The 15,723-nt window shown below is 42.0% G+C and overlaps 1 protein-coding gene across 1 annotated transcript in view; it reads right to left on the bottom strand.

Moving 5' to 3' along the window:
* The window catches only part of dapk1 (death-associated protein kinase 1), a 96,687-nt gene extending 82,059 nt beyond the window's left edge, over positions 1-14,628 (bottom strand). The window contains exons 1-2 of the mRNA XM_061730617.1: positions 14,488-14,628; positions 13,635-13,813 (exon numbers count right to left, since the gene is read on the bottom strand). Coding sequence (XP_061586601.1) covers positions 13,635-13,696 — 62 coding nt within the window. The 5' untranslated portion in view covers positions 13,697-13,813; positions 14,488-14,628. The remainder of the gene's footprint in view (positions 1-13,634; positions 13,814-14,487) is intronic.
* Positions 14,629-15,723: the final 1,095 nt, after the last annotated feature.

The following is a 15,723-nucleotide window of genomic DNA, read 5'->3' as shown; positions in this document are numbered from 1 at the left end:
TTTTTGCCTGAATGTAACCGAGAGAAAGGTCCTGTACACCTGAGAAGTCATCAGGATACTTCTGTCAGCAGCCACATCCTCGATAAACAAGGACCTCACGATACGATCCACATTACGATACGATATTGCGATATCCAAATTTTGCGAAATATTGCAAGGTTATACATAGTTCACTGAAAACTGTAAAAGGCATTATGCATCTTAAAATTCGAGTTGCACGTACATCAGATGATAGTGATAATTCATGGGACGAAATGAAAAAAAAACACATTAAAAAAAAAAAACGATATTCAAATTTTGAGTAACGATATTGAATCGGCCGGCAAAGTATCGCGATATATATTGCCATATCGATATTTTGCCCACTCCTACCAGTGAAACTGTTGAAACAGCCAAAACATCCCCAGACAATAACACTGCCTCCGCCATGTGTCGAAATACCTTTGAGCCCCTAAAAATGGAGCTACTGAGATTAAAATGGCTGTTAAAGTTGAGTTTGTTCATACGAAATTGCGTGCCTTATTAACAAACAGACGAGATGAATCAGCAGATCCTGAAAATACTTCTGTTTCAAAAGACAGAGGGAATAACTGGTTAATAAGAAACTCTCCAGTTTTTATCTCCAGTCTTCACCACAATTAAATTAAATAAACCAAAACAGAGAAAATGCATCGCCCACAGAGAAATACCAACATTTATTACCTCGGTTGATTTCCTGTGTTATCCAGATTTACAGTTTATTATGGTTCTTATTAAAACAATAATATAAAAGACATTTTTTAATACGAGAAATCAAGATTGAAGGTCTGAGCCGTCTGGAGTCGCTGAGCAGAGGCTGCTGGGGTTTTGGATGAAAATGACGCACTTGTTCCCTGATAATAAATCTCATTATGTCCGATTATGAACTCTTCTCATCTCTGACTTTAATACTCAGCATTTAATGTTGTTAAGAAATAAATGAGGCAGACAATGTTAGACAATAAACAAAAGAGCTGAAATAATCCATGTCTGTACATGTCGGCCGGTTCAGAGTCGCCGTTTCTACTCACGTCATGATCAAGACGAATGAGACGTCGAGATTGTCAGAAGGAGGAGAATCGGGACCAAATCAGCTTTTCGATCTAAGTTAAGTTGAGTTAAAATAAATGAGAAATGTGGCTGCTCCTCGTGGTAGCATTGTAATTCCCTCCAAGTATATCTCTTTACTACCACTTCATTGCTGTCATGCTGGGTAGAAAGATCGCTGCTGTGTTGAATAAAACATGCTTTCATACGTGTGTTTATACGATTGCTGCATCTCATTTTAACCGGGTGTTATTGGATGCACAGCGAACGCATATAAACGCTTGTCAAACTCAAAGAAAATGAGAACATTTTCAACATTTGTCTTTAATGTTGTCACTTTAGATGCTACTGACACCAAATTAATCAAAGTTAACTTTGCTTTGTTCGATAATAACACGCTTGTTAAAAACACCAGGAACCAGACGACTGAAGAAGCCAAGCTGCAGCCTGTGAATACAAATGAAGCGGAGTGCAAGACTGTTGTTCTGACGACTAAAGAGATGGTAGCAGGAGGTGGGGGGGGGGCTCCCAGCGCCTCAGCTGCTCCATCCATCATCTCCTCTTTTATTTTCTGCGTGTTTTTCCTTTTTCCTTTTACACAAGGCCTCTATACGTCTGGCGAAACTGACATTCAGCAGGTTTCGAGGTGGTTACTCATCATGACTCGGAGAAAGTTGCAACGCTGCCATGTGCCACCCCAGCTGACCCGGCTGTTATAAAGACGATCTCTGAACGGGGGATGACATTCAAACAGTTGGTGGAATAAAAAAAAAAAAAACTAAAAGCACATTTTCTCAACTCCAGTCTGTCCTTGTTGACATTAACTCTCGGTAAACAGAGTCTCAGCCTTTCTTTAGGTGATCCCAAAGCAGAAGTGAGCCGAGTAAGAGCCAGGACGGCGCTGCCAAGGAAACCAGACTCCCGTGAATACAGACCGAAGCTTAACAACACACAGAATTTACATTTTCTTAGAAACTATAGATTTATGTATTCATACAGCGGATAAATTAGTTATTTTTACAGTGAACTAAAGAACACATGCTGACTCATGACTCTGCTGACAGTTTTCAACAAAACACACAACCAACAACTTAGGATATTTGAAGTAATGTTGAGGCAGCTGGATGTACGTGGATCTACTTTTCCTCTGCTTTAATGTTTTGATTTCAAATTTCCCAAACAAATGTACTTCATCTGCATGGCTATGACACAACAGCATTATTTCCTCCATTTGAGTTTAGTCATTTAAATGCCAGAATAAGATTTTATCAGAAAGGTTGACTATCTCAGGTGATTAATAATCGGGTTTGCCAAAATGTATATTGTACTATTGATTTGTGCAACCTTTAACTATGTCATGGTTTTTCTTTTCTTTCATGTTTAATAACGAGGGTCCAACTGGAAGAAATAGTATTGAGTTCAAGGGGTAGGAGTTTTTTACTTCAACACATTTGCTATTATATTTATTAATTCTCGTCTACTTTGTTTACGATGGTACATTTATTATATAGTGATTATTATTGTTCTTTTTTATGTTATTGATGTGTTTTTCTGATGTTTTATGTATTTATTTTTATTTTTTGTGCTTATGTTCAAAATAAAAGATATCAATTGATTTATATTTTTCTGTGGCTGGTAGAAAGCTCTGAAAACCTGGAATCTGCCTGGAAGGAGCCCGGAAACGTGAGCCGCCTCAGGCCGTCTAAGAAGAACTGAAACCCTCTGAGACGTTAGCTGAAGGGTGTTTTTCTAAGAGCAACACCATTCTGGCAGGAAACACAGCCGTCGACTCCAGTTAATCAGAAATCCTGCAGCTGCGTGTAACACGCCCATCTAACCTTTACTCTAACCCACAACAACTGCAGCCATGTTGTTATACTTGTTCTGATTAAATCTGTCCATCTCCAGGTTAGACGTCTCTACTGACAGCAGAGCAGGAACAAGGATTGCTGGAGGTTCAACTGAGGCTCCTCAGAAATCCACCCTCCAACCTGGAGGAGTCCAAGTTGACCTGGAAGAGTCCGGACCAGAGTCCAGGTTAATCTGGAAGAGTCCAGGCCGGCCTAGAAGTCAGTAAGAGGAGCCAGCTGCTCCAACAAGCTGGAGGCCGAACAGCGAGTTAGGAATCTACGTATAACCAGAGACGTTTTATAAACGAGACACTAGGGCTGTTCGATTTTGCCCAAAAATAAAATCTCGATTTTTTTTCTCTCAAAATCCGATTTTCGATTACGATTATTTTGTGAATTGACAAAAGGCAAAGAAATGATTTCAAATTGCTGTTTTTTTATTGAACATTTGCCCCATTGGGCTTTAAGTGCAAACTTTGCTCTTATTAAACCAAAAATGAATGAATAAAGTGCAAAACTCTGTTAAATAAGTTGAAAAAAAGTTTTAAAAAATATAATAAAATATAAAGTTTTATCTCTGAAAAAACAAATCAGCAAATCAGCACTTGCAAACATACAGTAAGTTATATTTCCAATTAAATAAAACAAGACATTTTCTTATTAAACTAAACTGGGTCTTTGCATGCTAAATAATAATGCAACCCATGAAGGAGGTAGAGGTGTGTAATGTCACTCATTACATTTGCTATTCACATTTGCAAGTTTTTTGCAAGGAACACGAGCCGGTCTACCGCATCTGGCTTGAGGGATGCCCGGTGGCATGTTACAACACCCCTCCTACACTAAAGAGCCTCTCCGATGGGGTACTTGTCGCAGGTATTGAGAGGTATTTCCATCAATCATTAATTTGGTATCAAAAAAAAGTGAAAAATCGATTTTACGAGTTTCACGTTTTAACATCGTTCTAATTACATAATCGCGATTACGATTTAAAATCGATTAATCGAACAGCCCTACTTTGAATTGTCTCGTACATGAAATGTCCTAAACAAATAAACTTTCCTTGCACATCCTTATTCACAGCTCAGACGTTCACTGAAAGTGCCAAGTCACCGTTTGACACGTTACCTACAAAGTAGCTGTCACTCAAAAGACCACGCCCCTAATTATGCAGACAGCTGCGGCTTAATATAATTTTAAGTGACATGTTGCGTAAAAATTGTGTAAATATGCTCGCTGAACGTTTAGGTTTAGGTGCAAACCACACCAAAACCTCTTTCCACTCGTGTCCGTCATCTAATCCTGTGAAACCAGGAGTTGACTTGAGTTTTCTGCTTTTAAGCAGTAATTGTTTTCAGCATTGTTTATTCGTGAACTGAAGGTTTTAGTATGCAGGTAAGAAACAAGCGTCTTCCCCTGACCTTCTCCGAGCCTCAGATCCACCACTCGGCTGCCTTCAGATCTCCACTAATTGACCACAAAGGATGGCGCCTCGTCCTCGACGAACGAACACAAGCCCTCACACACATCTACACACATCTATCTGCCAACCGAGCTGGCGGAGATCCAATTATCCTCCATCAGCCGCGCGTATTAATTGAAAGTAACTCATTACGCTCCTCGAGGACGATTCACCATGAATCCGATTTGACTTGTAATCTTCTCTCAGCCTGAAGAGTGTGACTGGAACCGTCACGTCATCCACAAGCCGGGGAGGAGGAGGAGACGTTGAACCCTACAAGGCTGCTTTCAGGGAATCTCAAGTAAAACAACGTCGTTCTGAGCTCAAACCTTTCTTTTTAAACACATCTCTCAGTTATGAGCTCAGCGTCATAACCTCCTCCGACTCAGGAGCTTCTTACTGTATAATGTCCATAATAGGCCTGTGTTGAAAATTCAAAAATTGTTTATGCCCAAAAAAGGAATGTTTTGTTGGACATGAGAATAACTTGTGACAGGTTTTTGCCATTAAATATGTTTATATTTCATTACTTTATATACTGTCTTGGGGTTACATTTGCATAAAATGCTAAAAACAAATTCTCAAAAATTAAAAAAGATCGTAAATGGAAAAAATAAAAACGGAATGTGGGAAAAAATAAAAGCGATTTCATACGGCTTCTGTTTGCTGCCCTGGATCTGTTTGATAATTCTGCCCCACAAAAGCAGTTATATCAACATTCTGGGAGGTGATTGGTCCTTCATCATTAGCTGCCAATACTTGCGGTTGAATCTCAATATAATACCAGTATTAATAAGTTGCATAACTATATAATCATATAATTCATGCAACAGCTCACATACAGTAACAGTTTTAATAACACTAACCCAAATCAATATCAGAATGGGATCGAATCAAATCTTGATAGTCAATACTGGATCTTCAGAATCGGAATCGAATTGATTCTTGACATTTGTATCGATCCCCAGCCCTGGTCCATAAATACAATCCTCAGCTCACGTGGCCAGCTTTGAAATGAAATGCAAAAACGTGCACGTACACTTTCAATCCAAACTATTTTATGTAACCTCATAAGCCCAGCGAGAGAGGTTTTCATAAGTTTCTTCTACCATGATGCCATTGTTTCCTCCTGAGACCGGGCTCCCATCTATCTTAGTCCTTTGGAAAAGTACGAGCTTCAACGGGAGATGCTCTCGTCTTTGACTGTTGCTGCTGTCTGCTCTGGGTTGGTGGTTTGACGTCCCTCTCTGCTGCTCTCAGCCAGAAGACGCAGCAGCTTACGACAAGATGAAAACATTAACACATCAGAGCCGGTAACTCAAAAGTAAGAACTAAAACACCATAAATCTGTCATATCTTTCCATTTTCCATTAGCGCTGGTTTACCAAACCTGACGTGAAACCCGACTACAAGAGGCTGAGCACATCCTTGACTGCAGCTGGAGGCTCGCATCCGGGGGAGGAGCCGGGCTGGTGAGTGACGGGCCTTGAACCCGGCCGCTCCCACCACCCAGGCTTCTCCTTCAGCGAATAACGCAACCGGGGGTGCGGGGGTGGGATGAGGTTGGGATGGGGGGGGTGAATCTAGGTCAGTGTCTGTCTGTCTGTCTGGATGGTGTGAAAAAGGATGTCACAGCCTGCTGCTGTAGTAAACACGGCAGAGTTTAAGAGCCTCAATGACGGCTGTCGGCTTCTTGAAGGCCACAAATTAAAGAAAATAAATTAATTAATTAAGAAAAGCAGCTAAATCTACATCACAAATCTACCAAGTTTTGCATATAATCCCATTTTATATTCATGGCAATTGGTCTTTGGGGTGATTTTTGGGGAGGAATAACCCAAATGCCGTTTCAGCTTAACGCTTCTGCTCATTTGCATTGCAGAAATACAGCCCCCCCCCACTCTGTCAATGGAAACCACACACACACACACACACACACACACATCACGGATGCAAGAGGAGGGTAGAGAAGCGCACAGCGGCCACATTAATTCAGACTAATGATAAAGGCAGAGGGCTGCAAAGACGTGGAAAGAGTAAAAGCGGCCTCTGGAACAGATGAAAAGCAAATATTAAGTGGATTCAAGAGTCGCTAAATGTGATCTTTCTCTCTGTTTCTCTTTTTTACCTTGGGCAGAAAGTGGCTGAGTAAGTGGGGCTCGAATAAAATGATGCATCTCAAGAGAAAGAAACTCATCTCGTCTGAGTAAACAGTACGCCTGGACTCTCGTGTCGAGGTACTACAGGCAGATTAAAAAGATTACCAACATCCTCGTATGAACATCAACCCTCTGATATGACGGAGGTTTCGTTGCAGCTTTGGAAAAACACGCCATAAAATATGGATTTCGCAGCGAACCCCTCGCCGCCGACGCTCTGTGAGCTCGAACGGCGTCCCAGATTTCCGTCTTCCCCCCACACAACAAGAGCCGAGTCACCTGAGAACCGCTGGTCCATATTGGATTTTAATTGGCTTGGTTCACTCAGGAGTTGTTGTGGTTTAATCGGAGGATAAAGAGGTTAGAAGAGAATCGGGGGGGGTTGAGCAAAGAATGATTATTTTCATGAATCTCGCTTCTGCTCGCCATATTCTACCCTGCAGACGCTCAGCCGATCAGCTTTGTGATACAGAACAGATGTCATACATATGCAACCGAATGACCATATCGAGGATCTAGACCTGGGGGAAGCCGGGGTCCCACCGGTGCTTCTTTGCCCGTTACCCGATAGTCAGGCGCCACATCGCCACCGTTTAACCTTCAAACCCTTTAACTGACGGCGGGGGGGGGGGTTCTCTGAGATGCCAGCAGCTTTGGAGCACAGAAGTGGCCAGAGCATCAAAAGCCCTTTGAGGAGACCAGCAGCAGAGGCAATTTCCGTCAGGAGCCCTTTAACAGCACAGGACACTAAAAAGACTGAGGCAAAATTGGCCGCTGAAGCATTTACCTGGAACGGACAGTTTCTTCATAATCTCAACCCGCTGCATCGTCTGAGTTCCTGCTCTCCGGGTCTCCTGCGTTACTGCACATGCATAAATAACCGCCAAACGAGCCCGCCGAGGGATGACGGGGACCACACGCTGGCTGTTTCAAGATCACGTGATCACTCTGAATCATTTCAAGACTATAAAACAGGAGTCTGCAGATAATCTGGGCTGATATTTAGCTTTTGTAGCAGTAATATTTCAGGTGGTGACCTTGAATCCACAACACAAAACAAGCCTCGTATTTGTCTTTAATGAGGGAAACGCTGTTATTTCCTAAATGAAAATGCTCAAAAAGCCCCTTAACTGCATTTATCGACGTGTGGGGCTAAACTGAACTCATTGTAGCTCCACAGATTATTATGATTATCACCCTTCCGTCCTTGGTATCTGACGGGAATCATGCCAATCAAACTTATTTCAGCTGAGTGGGTTGATATTAACACCTAATGTAAGACAACAGGTGACTAATGGTTGAGAATAACGGCAGATCTGCAGAAAAACAACAAACTGTAACATTAATTAATAGGCTTTAGGGATGGTGCCATGCATGTTACGCTCTATTTATATTTTGTTGTATAAACTGGACACTAAATTTGCTTTCGTCAACAAAAATTATGACTAAATGTCATCGTCAATGAACCTTTATCACCTAAGGAAAACGAGATGAGACGCAACGAAAATGCTGGTCATGTGACGGTAACGATAATTAAATATATAATGCAATATTGTAGATGAATGAAAACGACACTAAAGTGTAGATTACAAAATAAAAACTCATTTTCATTGACCAAAACGAGACGAAATGTTCTAACAAAGATCCTTAATATTCATGTTTTAAGTAGTTTCTCTGGTTTAGTTCTGCTGCTGGGTGACGTCACGTCCTCAATCCCAGTCGCTGCAGCGGGGAATCAGATCCAGAAGATGCAGCTGCAGGTTAGAGGCTGATGCCGTTAACGCAGAGCTCTAGGTTCATGTCAATTAAAAACAAAGTTACATAGAGGAAGGGACTGATGGCCGAACACGCGGGGATCTTCTCTGGGGCTGGGAGAAGAAGAAGAGACCGTCTTTGGATACACTTTCCTACATAGACGTGGAAAAGAAAACCCAATGTGTCGTGGAAAAAGAAAAAGATGGAGAGAAAAGTGGAAAAATAAATATGTTGTAAACTCAAATTAGAGTCTTCTGTATGTGGAATGAATGTATTCTTGAGTCTATAAGGTAACAATAATATAATAATAAGATAACATTGTGTGAATTGTAAAATGGGTTTGGCTAAATACAATCTTTGACTAAAACGAGACTAAAATGGTCCTGGACAATTCTGACTAAAATAAGACTAAAATACTCAGACTTTTAGTCGGCTGAAACTTGACACAACTAAAAAGGAGTATGAACGTGACTAAAACTACCGTAATAAAAACTAAAATGATAGCTTGAATCAAAGACTAGACTAAAACTAGAATTGAAACAGGCTGACAAAAACAACACTACTGGACACATAACTATAGTCAGACACTGCAAAGGTGCGTCGAGTGGCTGTACTTTGATAAACCTTCATGCTTCCCTTCCTGGTTCATAAACATGTAAAGCCTGATTGATGCTTCTACATCTAACCGACGGCGTGGCGACACAGAGCCTCTCCGGTGACGTGGACCCCCCTCTGCAGAGCTTTTCTATTTAAAATAAGACTATTTTGAGAAGATTTACAGACCATCAGGCGTATTTTCTAGAGAGGCTGTGTTTGCAGACACACCTGAGCAGAAACGCCTCCTCAGACCGGGAAGCAGCTCTCCAGCTGCACCGCGCCGTCTCCTCCTCATTAAACCTTCTGGATGCTCAACACTAACAAGGGTTAGATGCTCGGCTCCAGCAAGCAGCGCGGCCGTCCTGCAGCTCCCGAGCAGGCGAGATCAGTGTCGGGACGGAGTCACCGCTTGGACGACTTCCCACTTTCCACGTTTTGCCAAAACATATACGGGCCGCGGTCCAAGTCCAGCTGAACGGAGTCAGCGGTGGAGTACAGTCCCATCAAAAGGCTCTCTGTGTTTAAGGCATGCAGGTCACGCTGCCAATGAACAGACAGACCGGCTTTCATGATTAACCAACTCTGCCTTAGCCAAAGGTCATCCGAGTAAAAGCATCTCAAAGAAAACAAAGAAAAAATGCCTGAAAAGAAGTGTGTAAACGCAGCGTGACCGCCATCGTCTTTCCTTTTCTCCTGTGAATCCCGCTTGTTTTAAACAATAATGACAAAAATGATGCAACTTTACCCTGGTTGGATAACTCAGAGGTCCAAACTGGGTTTTTTTTTGCAGTTTGAGGAGATAGAAAAGAAGCAAAATTCAAAAACACATTGGTAAACTTTGGACTAGGATGTCTTTCCCTCTTGAGCTTCCCCTCCATCGGCTGCACACGAGTGTATGTAAATGTGGGTGTAAGACTGAAACCCAGCGACGAGATGCAGCAGCTGACAAGGCGCCAGTCTTTTTAAGCCGATGCAAAACATGCTTTCCACATGCACATGACTCCAACTGCAGGATCAGGTCTGGCACTGGAGAATATCGTTCTCACAGGGACAGAAACTCAATCCCATTACGTAAAGCTCCCCAATCGTGTCTTTTACCGGGCGGCACGGTGAGCCGGCGATGGCAGGGTCACCCCCCCCCCAGGTTGATTATTACCAACACTGACTGCATGAGTCACTTTGATAACCGTGAACTCAAAAGATCCATTTCCACCTTTTTCTCCCAAAATCTGTGATCAACGCCAAGTAAATATGCACTACTGCTCGTGTTATTATTACCACCTTTACTATTATGCAATTAGGCCCGTGTTGATTAAAATCGAACTGATTCTAAATTGATTCCCATATTAATTCCTAAAAATCGATTTGTATGTCTAAAGAGCGATTTTTTTTCATCATTACATTACAATTGGTTTTGCTATTTGTTGTTTTTTTTTTGTTTATGCCCAAAAAAGGAATGTTTTGTTGGACACGAGAGTAACTGGTGCCATGTTTTTGCCTTTAAATATGTTTAAAATTATGAAAAGTTTTGGGGGTCACATTTGCATAAAATGCTAAAAAACCAAATTCTCAAAAATTAAAAACCGAAAAACACAGAAAATGGAAAAAATAAAAACAGAATATGGGAAAAAATAAAAGTGATTTCATACGGCCTCTGTTTGCTGCCCTGGATCTGTTTGATAATTCTGACCCACACGATATTTCTGAAAACAGTTATATCAGCATTCTTGGAGCTGATTGGTCCTTACAGCATCATTAGCTGCCAATACTTGCTGTTGAATCTCAATATAATACTAGTTTTAATATGTGGCATAACTACAATCATATAATTCACGCAACAGCTCAAAAAACTGTTTTAATAACACCAACCCAAATCGGATCGGATTGAATCAAATCCTGATAATCAATTCTGCATCTTAAGAATCGGAATCGAATCGATTCTTAACATTTGAATGGATCCCCAGCCCTATATGCAATGACGTTCCAACACATGCTCAGACATGATGTCGAGAGGGGAAAAAACAAGAACCACCTGTTTTGACATTTTGGTTTCATAACTAAACGAGCCCAAACCCGAACCACAGACGCCGCTGGCTGCTCCGCTTCATCATTTAGCAATTTCTGGGACAGAAATGGCTCAAACATATTACCGCGGTGTCGATGTTCAGTCCTCCACGTTATAGTGATTCTCAAAGACTTCCTGTTCTTGAATACTGAAGACATCACCTTACATCCAGAACAGTCTAACCCACCGTCTCCATCCACTTTGAGACAATCGGGGGGGTTTGAACGAGTTTTCACTCAAGACTTTGTCAATTCAGCTGACGAAGTCCTTCTGGATGAAAGATGAACAGTCTGCAAGAACCAATAAAAGGCAGCCTGGTTGCCTTCATTCAGCTCCACTCATGTGTCTGTGTACGTTTTTAAATCGAACATGATGAATAAAGCAGGAACCCGGCTGTGATTCACATCCCCTCCCTGTGAAGTAGCACGGTGACGGCTATCAACCCCCCGCTCCTGTAATAAATCTCCAGGACGAGGCACTGATGCACAGCTCTTTATCACTGGCAACAATGCAGGATGGGTCGAATTAATCACAGCCTATCAGATCCACTCACACGGTGGGGGGGGGTCTGGCCACGGAGAAGAGTCCATAACAAGAACTGGGAAAAGAGACCATGTCACCCCAATATTAGCCTCCTTACACTGGCTCCCTGTAAAAGCCAGGATAGAGTTTAAAGTCCTCCTCCTCACCTGTAAAGCCCTGAATGGTCAGGCTCCATCCTACCTCCAAGAACTCAGAGATCCCTACTATCCTGTGATTACTTGTGATTCCTACAGTCTCCAAAAGCAGCATGGGAGGCAGAGCCTTCAAATTTCAGGCCCCTAACCTCTGGAATAATCTTCCAGTCTTGGTCCGAGAGGCGTACACACTCTCTGCCTTTAAGAGTCGGCTTACAACCTTCCTCTATAGGAAAAATCCTATGTTTAGAGTCAGCTAACCTGATGTTACTGTGTTTTCTGGATGTTCTTCTGTTTCTCCGATGCTGATTTTTCTGATGCTTGTGTTTTATTTTATGATGCGTTATATCTGATCACTTTTATCTCTTTTTTTGTGTTGTGAAGCATCATGAGACGAGCTTTATTATGATTTGACGCTATACAAATAAATTGAATTGAATATAGACCAGACATGTCAAACTCAAAGCAAAGACAATTTTGCACTCACAGCACAATCGTATATTGTTTTAGGGACATGTAGGTGTTCCACAGTTCATCTTCATTTCCTTTACCTGCACTGGATTTTATTGTTAAGTCTTGGATCTGCAACAACAATATCCAGCAGAATAAAAATATGCGGCATGGTTGTTGGACCGAGTGCAGAAAAAGGATCAAACACCCAGCGAGCAGCAGCAGTCTGGATGAAAATGTCTCATTGATGTTGGAGGTGAGAGGAGAACGACAGACAGCTGAGAAGCAGAACATCTCTGAACGCGCAGCAACCAAGAAGCAGAAGCTCTGCAGCAGCCGAAGAGCACAACGGCTGACACTCCTGTCCACTCAAAAAACACAAAACCGAGGCTGCCATTCACACACGCTCCCCAAAACTGAGAGAGCCGCCGCCCGGTCAGATAGTTGGGTCAGAATCTGAAAGCATTGATCCATCCTGCCTAGTATCAACAGTACAGGCTGGTGGGGGGATTAATGCTGTTTTAATACCAGCTGATCATCATTTAAAACACCTCAGCATCATTGCAGACCTTTCACGGCCACAGTGCACGCCATCTTTCGGATAATGCACCATGTCACAGAACCCAAATCACCTCAAACTGGTGTCTCACACATGTCAACACAGTTCCCTGCACAGATCTCAGTCCCACGGAGCGTCTCTGGTGGACCGGGGGACTCAGATCACCAGCGGCGTGGCCATGCTGACCAGAATCTCCAGTACAAAGGTGCAGAAATCTTTTAAAAGGGTGCATGCATTCAGGGGTGCAGATCCGATGTCAGGATTGGGGGGGACACCAACGTGATTTAAATTTTTTTTTTTTTGCCAATATGCAACTCATACCATGCCATAAATTGGTAAAGGCTCGTCAAAAAATACTGCACAGGGAATCATTTATTGTGCTTACCTTTCTTGTTTATTTGTCCTAAACAGTCACTGCTTACTTAACTGTTATATTCCTAAATCATAATTTTAAGGGTTTTGGGCATGTAGTGTCTACTCATCTCAAATTCTTCTCACCATCTTCCTTTTATCCTATGGGACTACTTTATGCACGATCAATTGATATATGGATGAAATATGGAGCCCTAAACAAGTTGTTTAAACCAACTGATCATGTTTTAACACAGTTATGGTGGTAAACAGTTCTAAAAAAAAAATTCTGTACACCTCAAAACGCACCGTGGATGTATTATTTTTTTAGAAATATATTTTTAATAAATATTCTACATATTCAACCTTTAAGTCTGAAAATACATTTGTTTAATTTTGAATAATTTAGGGTATTTTTTATTGGGGGGGGCAATTCGTGTTTATCAGAAATTGGGGGGGACATGCCCCACCCCCCGTCCCCCCCGGGATCTGCACCCATGCATGCATTATCCCAGCAATCCTGAAGAGAAAACAAGGTGCTCTCATGGCAGCACACCGGCCAGCCGACCTCCTGCTCATGCCTCACCCTCAGCCATGGGAAAAAAAGGGGAAGTTTGCACGCACTTGGAATAAAAACTACTCACCTCCCCAGCTCTTCTCCGACTTCGTAAAATTCCTCAACACTTTCCGGGTTGAAAACGGTCATGTTTGCCCAGGATTTCCCAGGATTTCCCCGTCCTCCGGCTCTTCACAGCGGCAGCATCCCTACCAGCAGCCCGCGGTGGGGGCTCGGCTGCGGGCTGCAGTCCTCCGCATGCTCAGGCTGCAGGAACCATGTGGAAGAGAGATAAAGGGGGTGGGGGTAAGCACAAAAAAAGCCATGCAGTATTATCATACAAGCTTGAGGGAAAGGTGGGTGTTGAGTCAACAAAAGAAGCTCTCAAACTGACTGAGGGATGAACCTGCACCTCCTGGGTGACGTCACGACCGTCGTGTTTTCTTAAGGCTGATTTATGGTTCCGCGTTAAATCGACGCAGAGCCTATGGCGTAGGCTCTGCGTCGATTTAACGCAGAACCATAAATCAGGCTTCAGCCACCGGTTTTAATAATTCACCTGAGGTAGTTGCCAATTAGAAAAAGGAAAAAAAGAAAGAAAATTATAGGGCTTAACAGTATACTATGTCACTTCTGGCCGGACAGGAATGCAAACAAGCCCTTTAAAGCTTGTTGTAGCCATGGGAAACACGCACCCCCCTAGATAGACTAAAGTCATATCTTTAATAATCACCCTGGCAGGTGTCTCTGTGTATGAAAAAAAGTCCCAACCTGTATAATAATAATAATAATAATTTAATAATAATAATTATAATAACTCCAGGGCATAATGGCTGAGCTGCGACTAAATTGACACATGCAAACTGGAAAAATGAACCACCGGCTCCTTGTTCAACCCTGAAACTGAGACGAATAAATGTGTGAGGAATAAAGTAGCTTACGATACGCCGGAGTCCGTCCAGCTGAGAAATGGAGGCGAGGTTTTCATGTGGTATAGTCGGACGCGGGGAGCGTGTTCACCAGAAATGCAGCTTGAACAGCAGAAGAGAATAAAAATCTACGTTAACAATGTGAAGGGAGTCTGGTCCCGGCGCGGCGTTCACGGTCCGCTGGAAAACATGGGATCAAGGCGCGCCGGAGCGCGTTGATCGCGCGGTGTGCAGACTTCACCTAAAATCAAAGGCGACCAATTAACATCAACATTAAATATAGTAGTCTTAATTTGAACAAATCGCACATATACAAAGGTTTGGTTATTATCAAAACCAAATGCTGGGAAAAAAGTGTTCCTGTCACGAGTGGTTTGAAATCTCCGTTTTTTTGACGCCCTGAAAGGCAGCATCAGTGTAGTAGATGTTGATGCTGCGGCCGCGTGAGGGCAACAAAGCTTTCACTTTTATTTTAACCACAGATAAGAATTTGAGTGCAACATTTATTTCAGTTAACATTAGACATATAATCATATTCTGACAGTTGTAAAATTGACTAAATTCATTTCCACTGTTGGCTTGATCAGCACAAATGAATGCCATATGATAGTATTTTTGAACTTTACACATTTAAAATAATACAAACTTAATCAGCTGTATTGTTTATTCAATTCAAATGTTTTCTGGGCTTTTTTTTTAGCTATTAAAGAGTCAAAGCCTGTGGATATTTAACAATTTTCAGTAATAAAACCATTAAAAGGAGTCACATAGTATGACCATTCCTTCTACGCTTGGGAATTGTGGAGACCAGTTGTTGGAGTTTTTAGGGACAAAAGTTGTCCAACTGTAAAAAATTTAAGCTGTTCAACAGTCCTGATTCTCACCTTTTTGTTGTCATAGTTTTGATGATGCACCCCATGATTTTAGTTTCTTGGAGCTACTGGCACTCGGACTCTACAATCATGAAACCATCCTTTTGTAAAGGGTGTAATGTGCAGTTTAGTATTGTCTTGCTGGAAGATGGAACACCTTCCCTGAACAAATAAATAAATGGGATATGTTGTTTAAAAACCTGTTTATACTTTTCAGCACTGATGTTTCCTTTCCAGATGTTCTAACTGCCTATTTTACAAGCATGAATGTCGCCCCATACCATCAGTATGAGAGTATGAGCAGTGGTCCCTCTCATCTTCTCTTACGTTAGAGGACACTTGTTTCATGGTTTCCCAAGACTAATGTCAAATTACA

The sequence above is a fragment of the Cololabis saira genome, chromosome 9 (assembly GCF_033807715.1).
Source record: "Cololabis saira isolate AMF1-May2022 chromosome 9, fColSai1.1, whole genome shotgun sequence".
Taxonomy (NCBI): Eukaryota; Metazoa; Chordata; class Actinopteri; order Beloniformes; family Belonidae; genus Cololabis; species Cololabis saira.
Note: the sequence above shows the minus strand (reverse complement) of the source record. Positions and strands in the feature narration are given on the sequence as shown.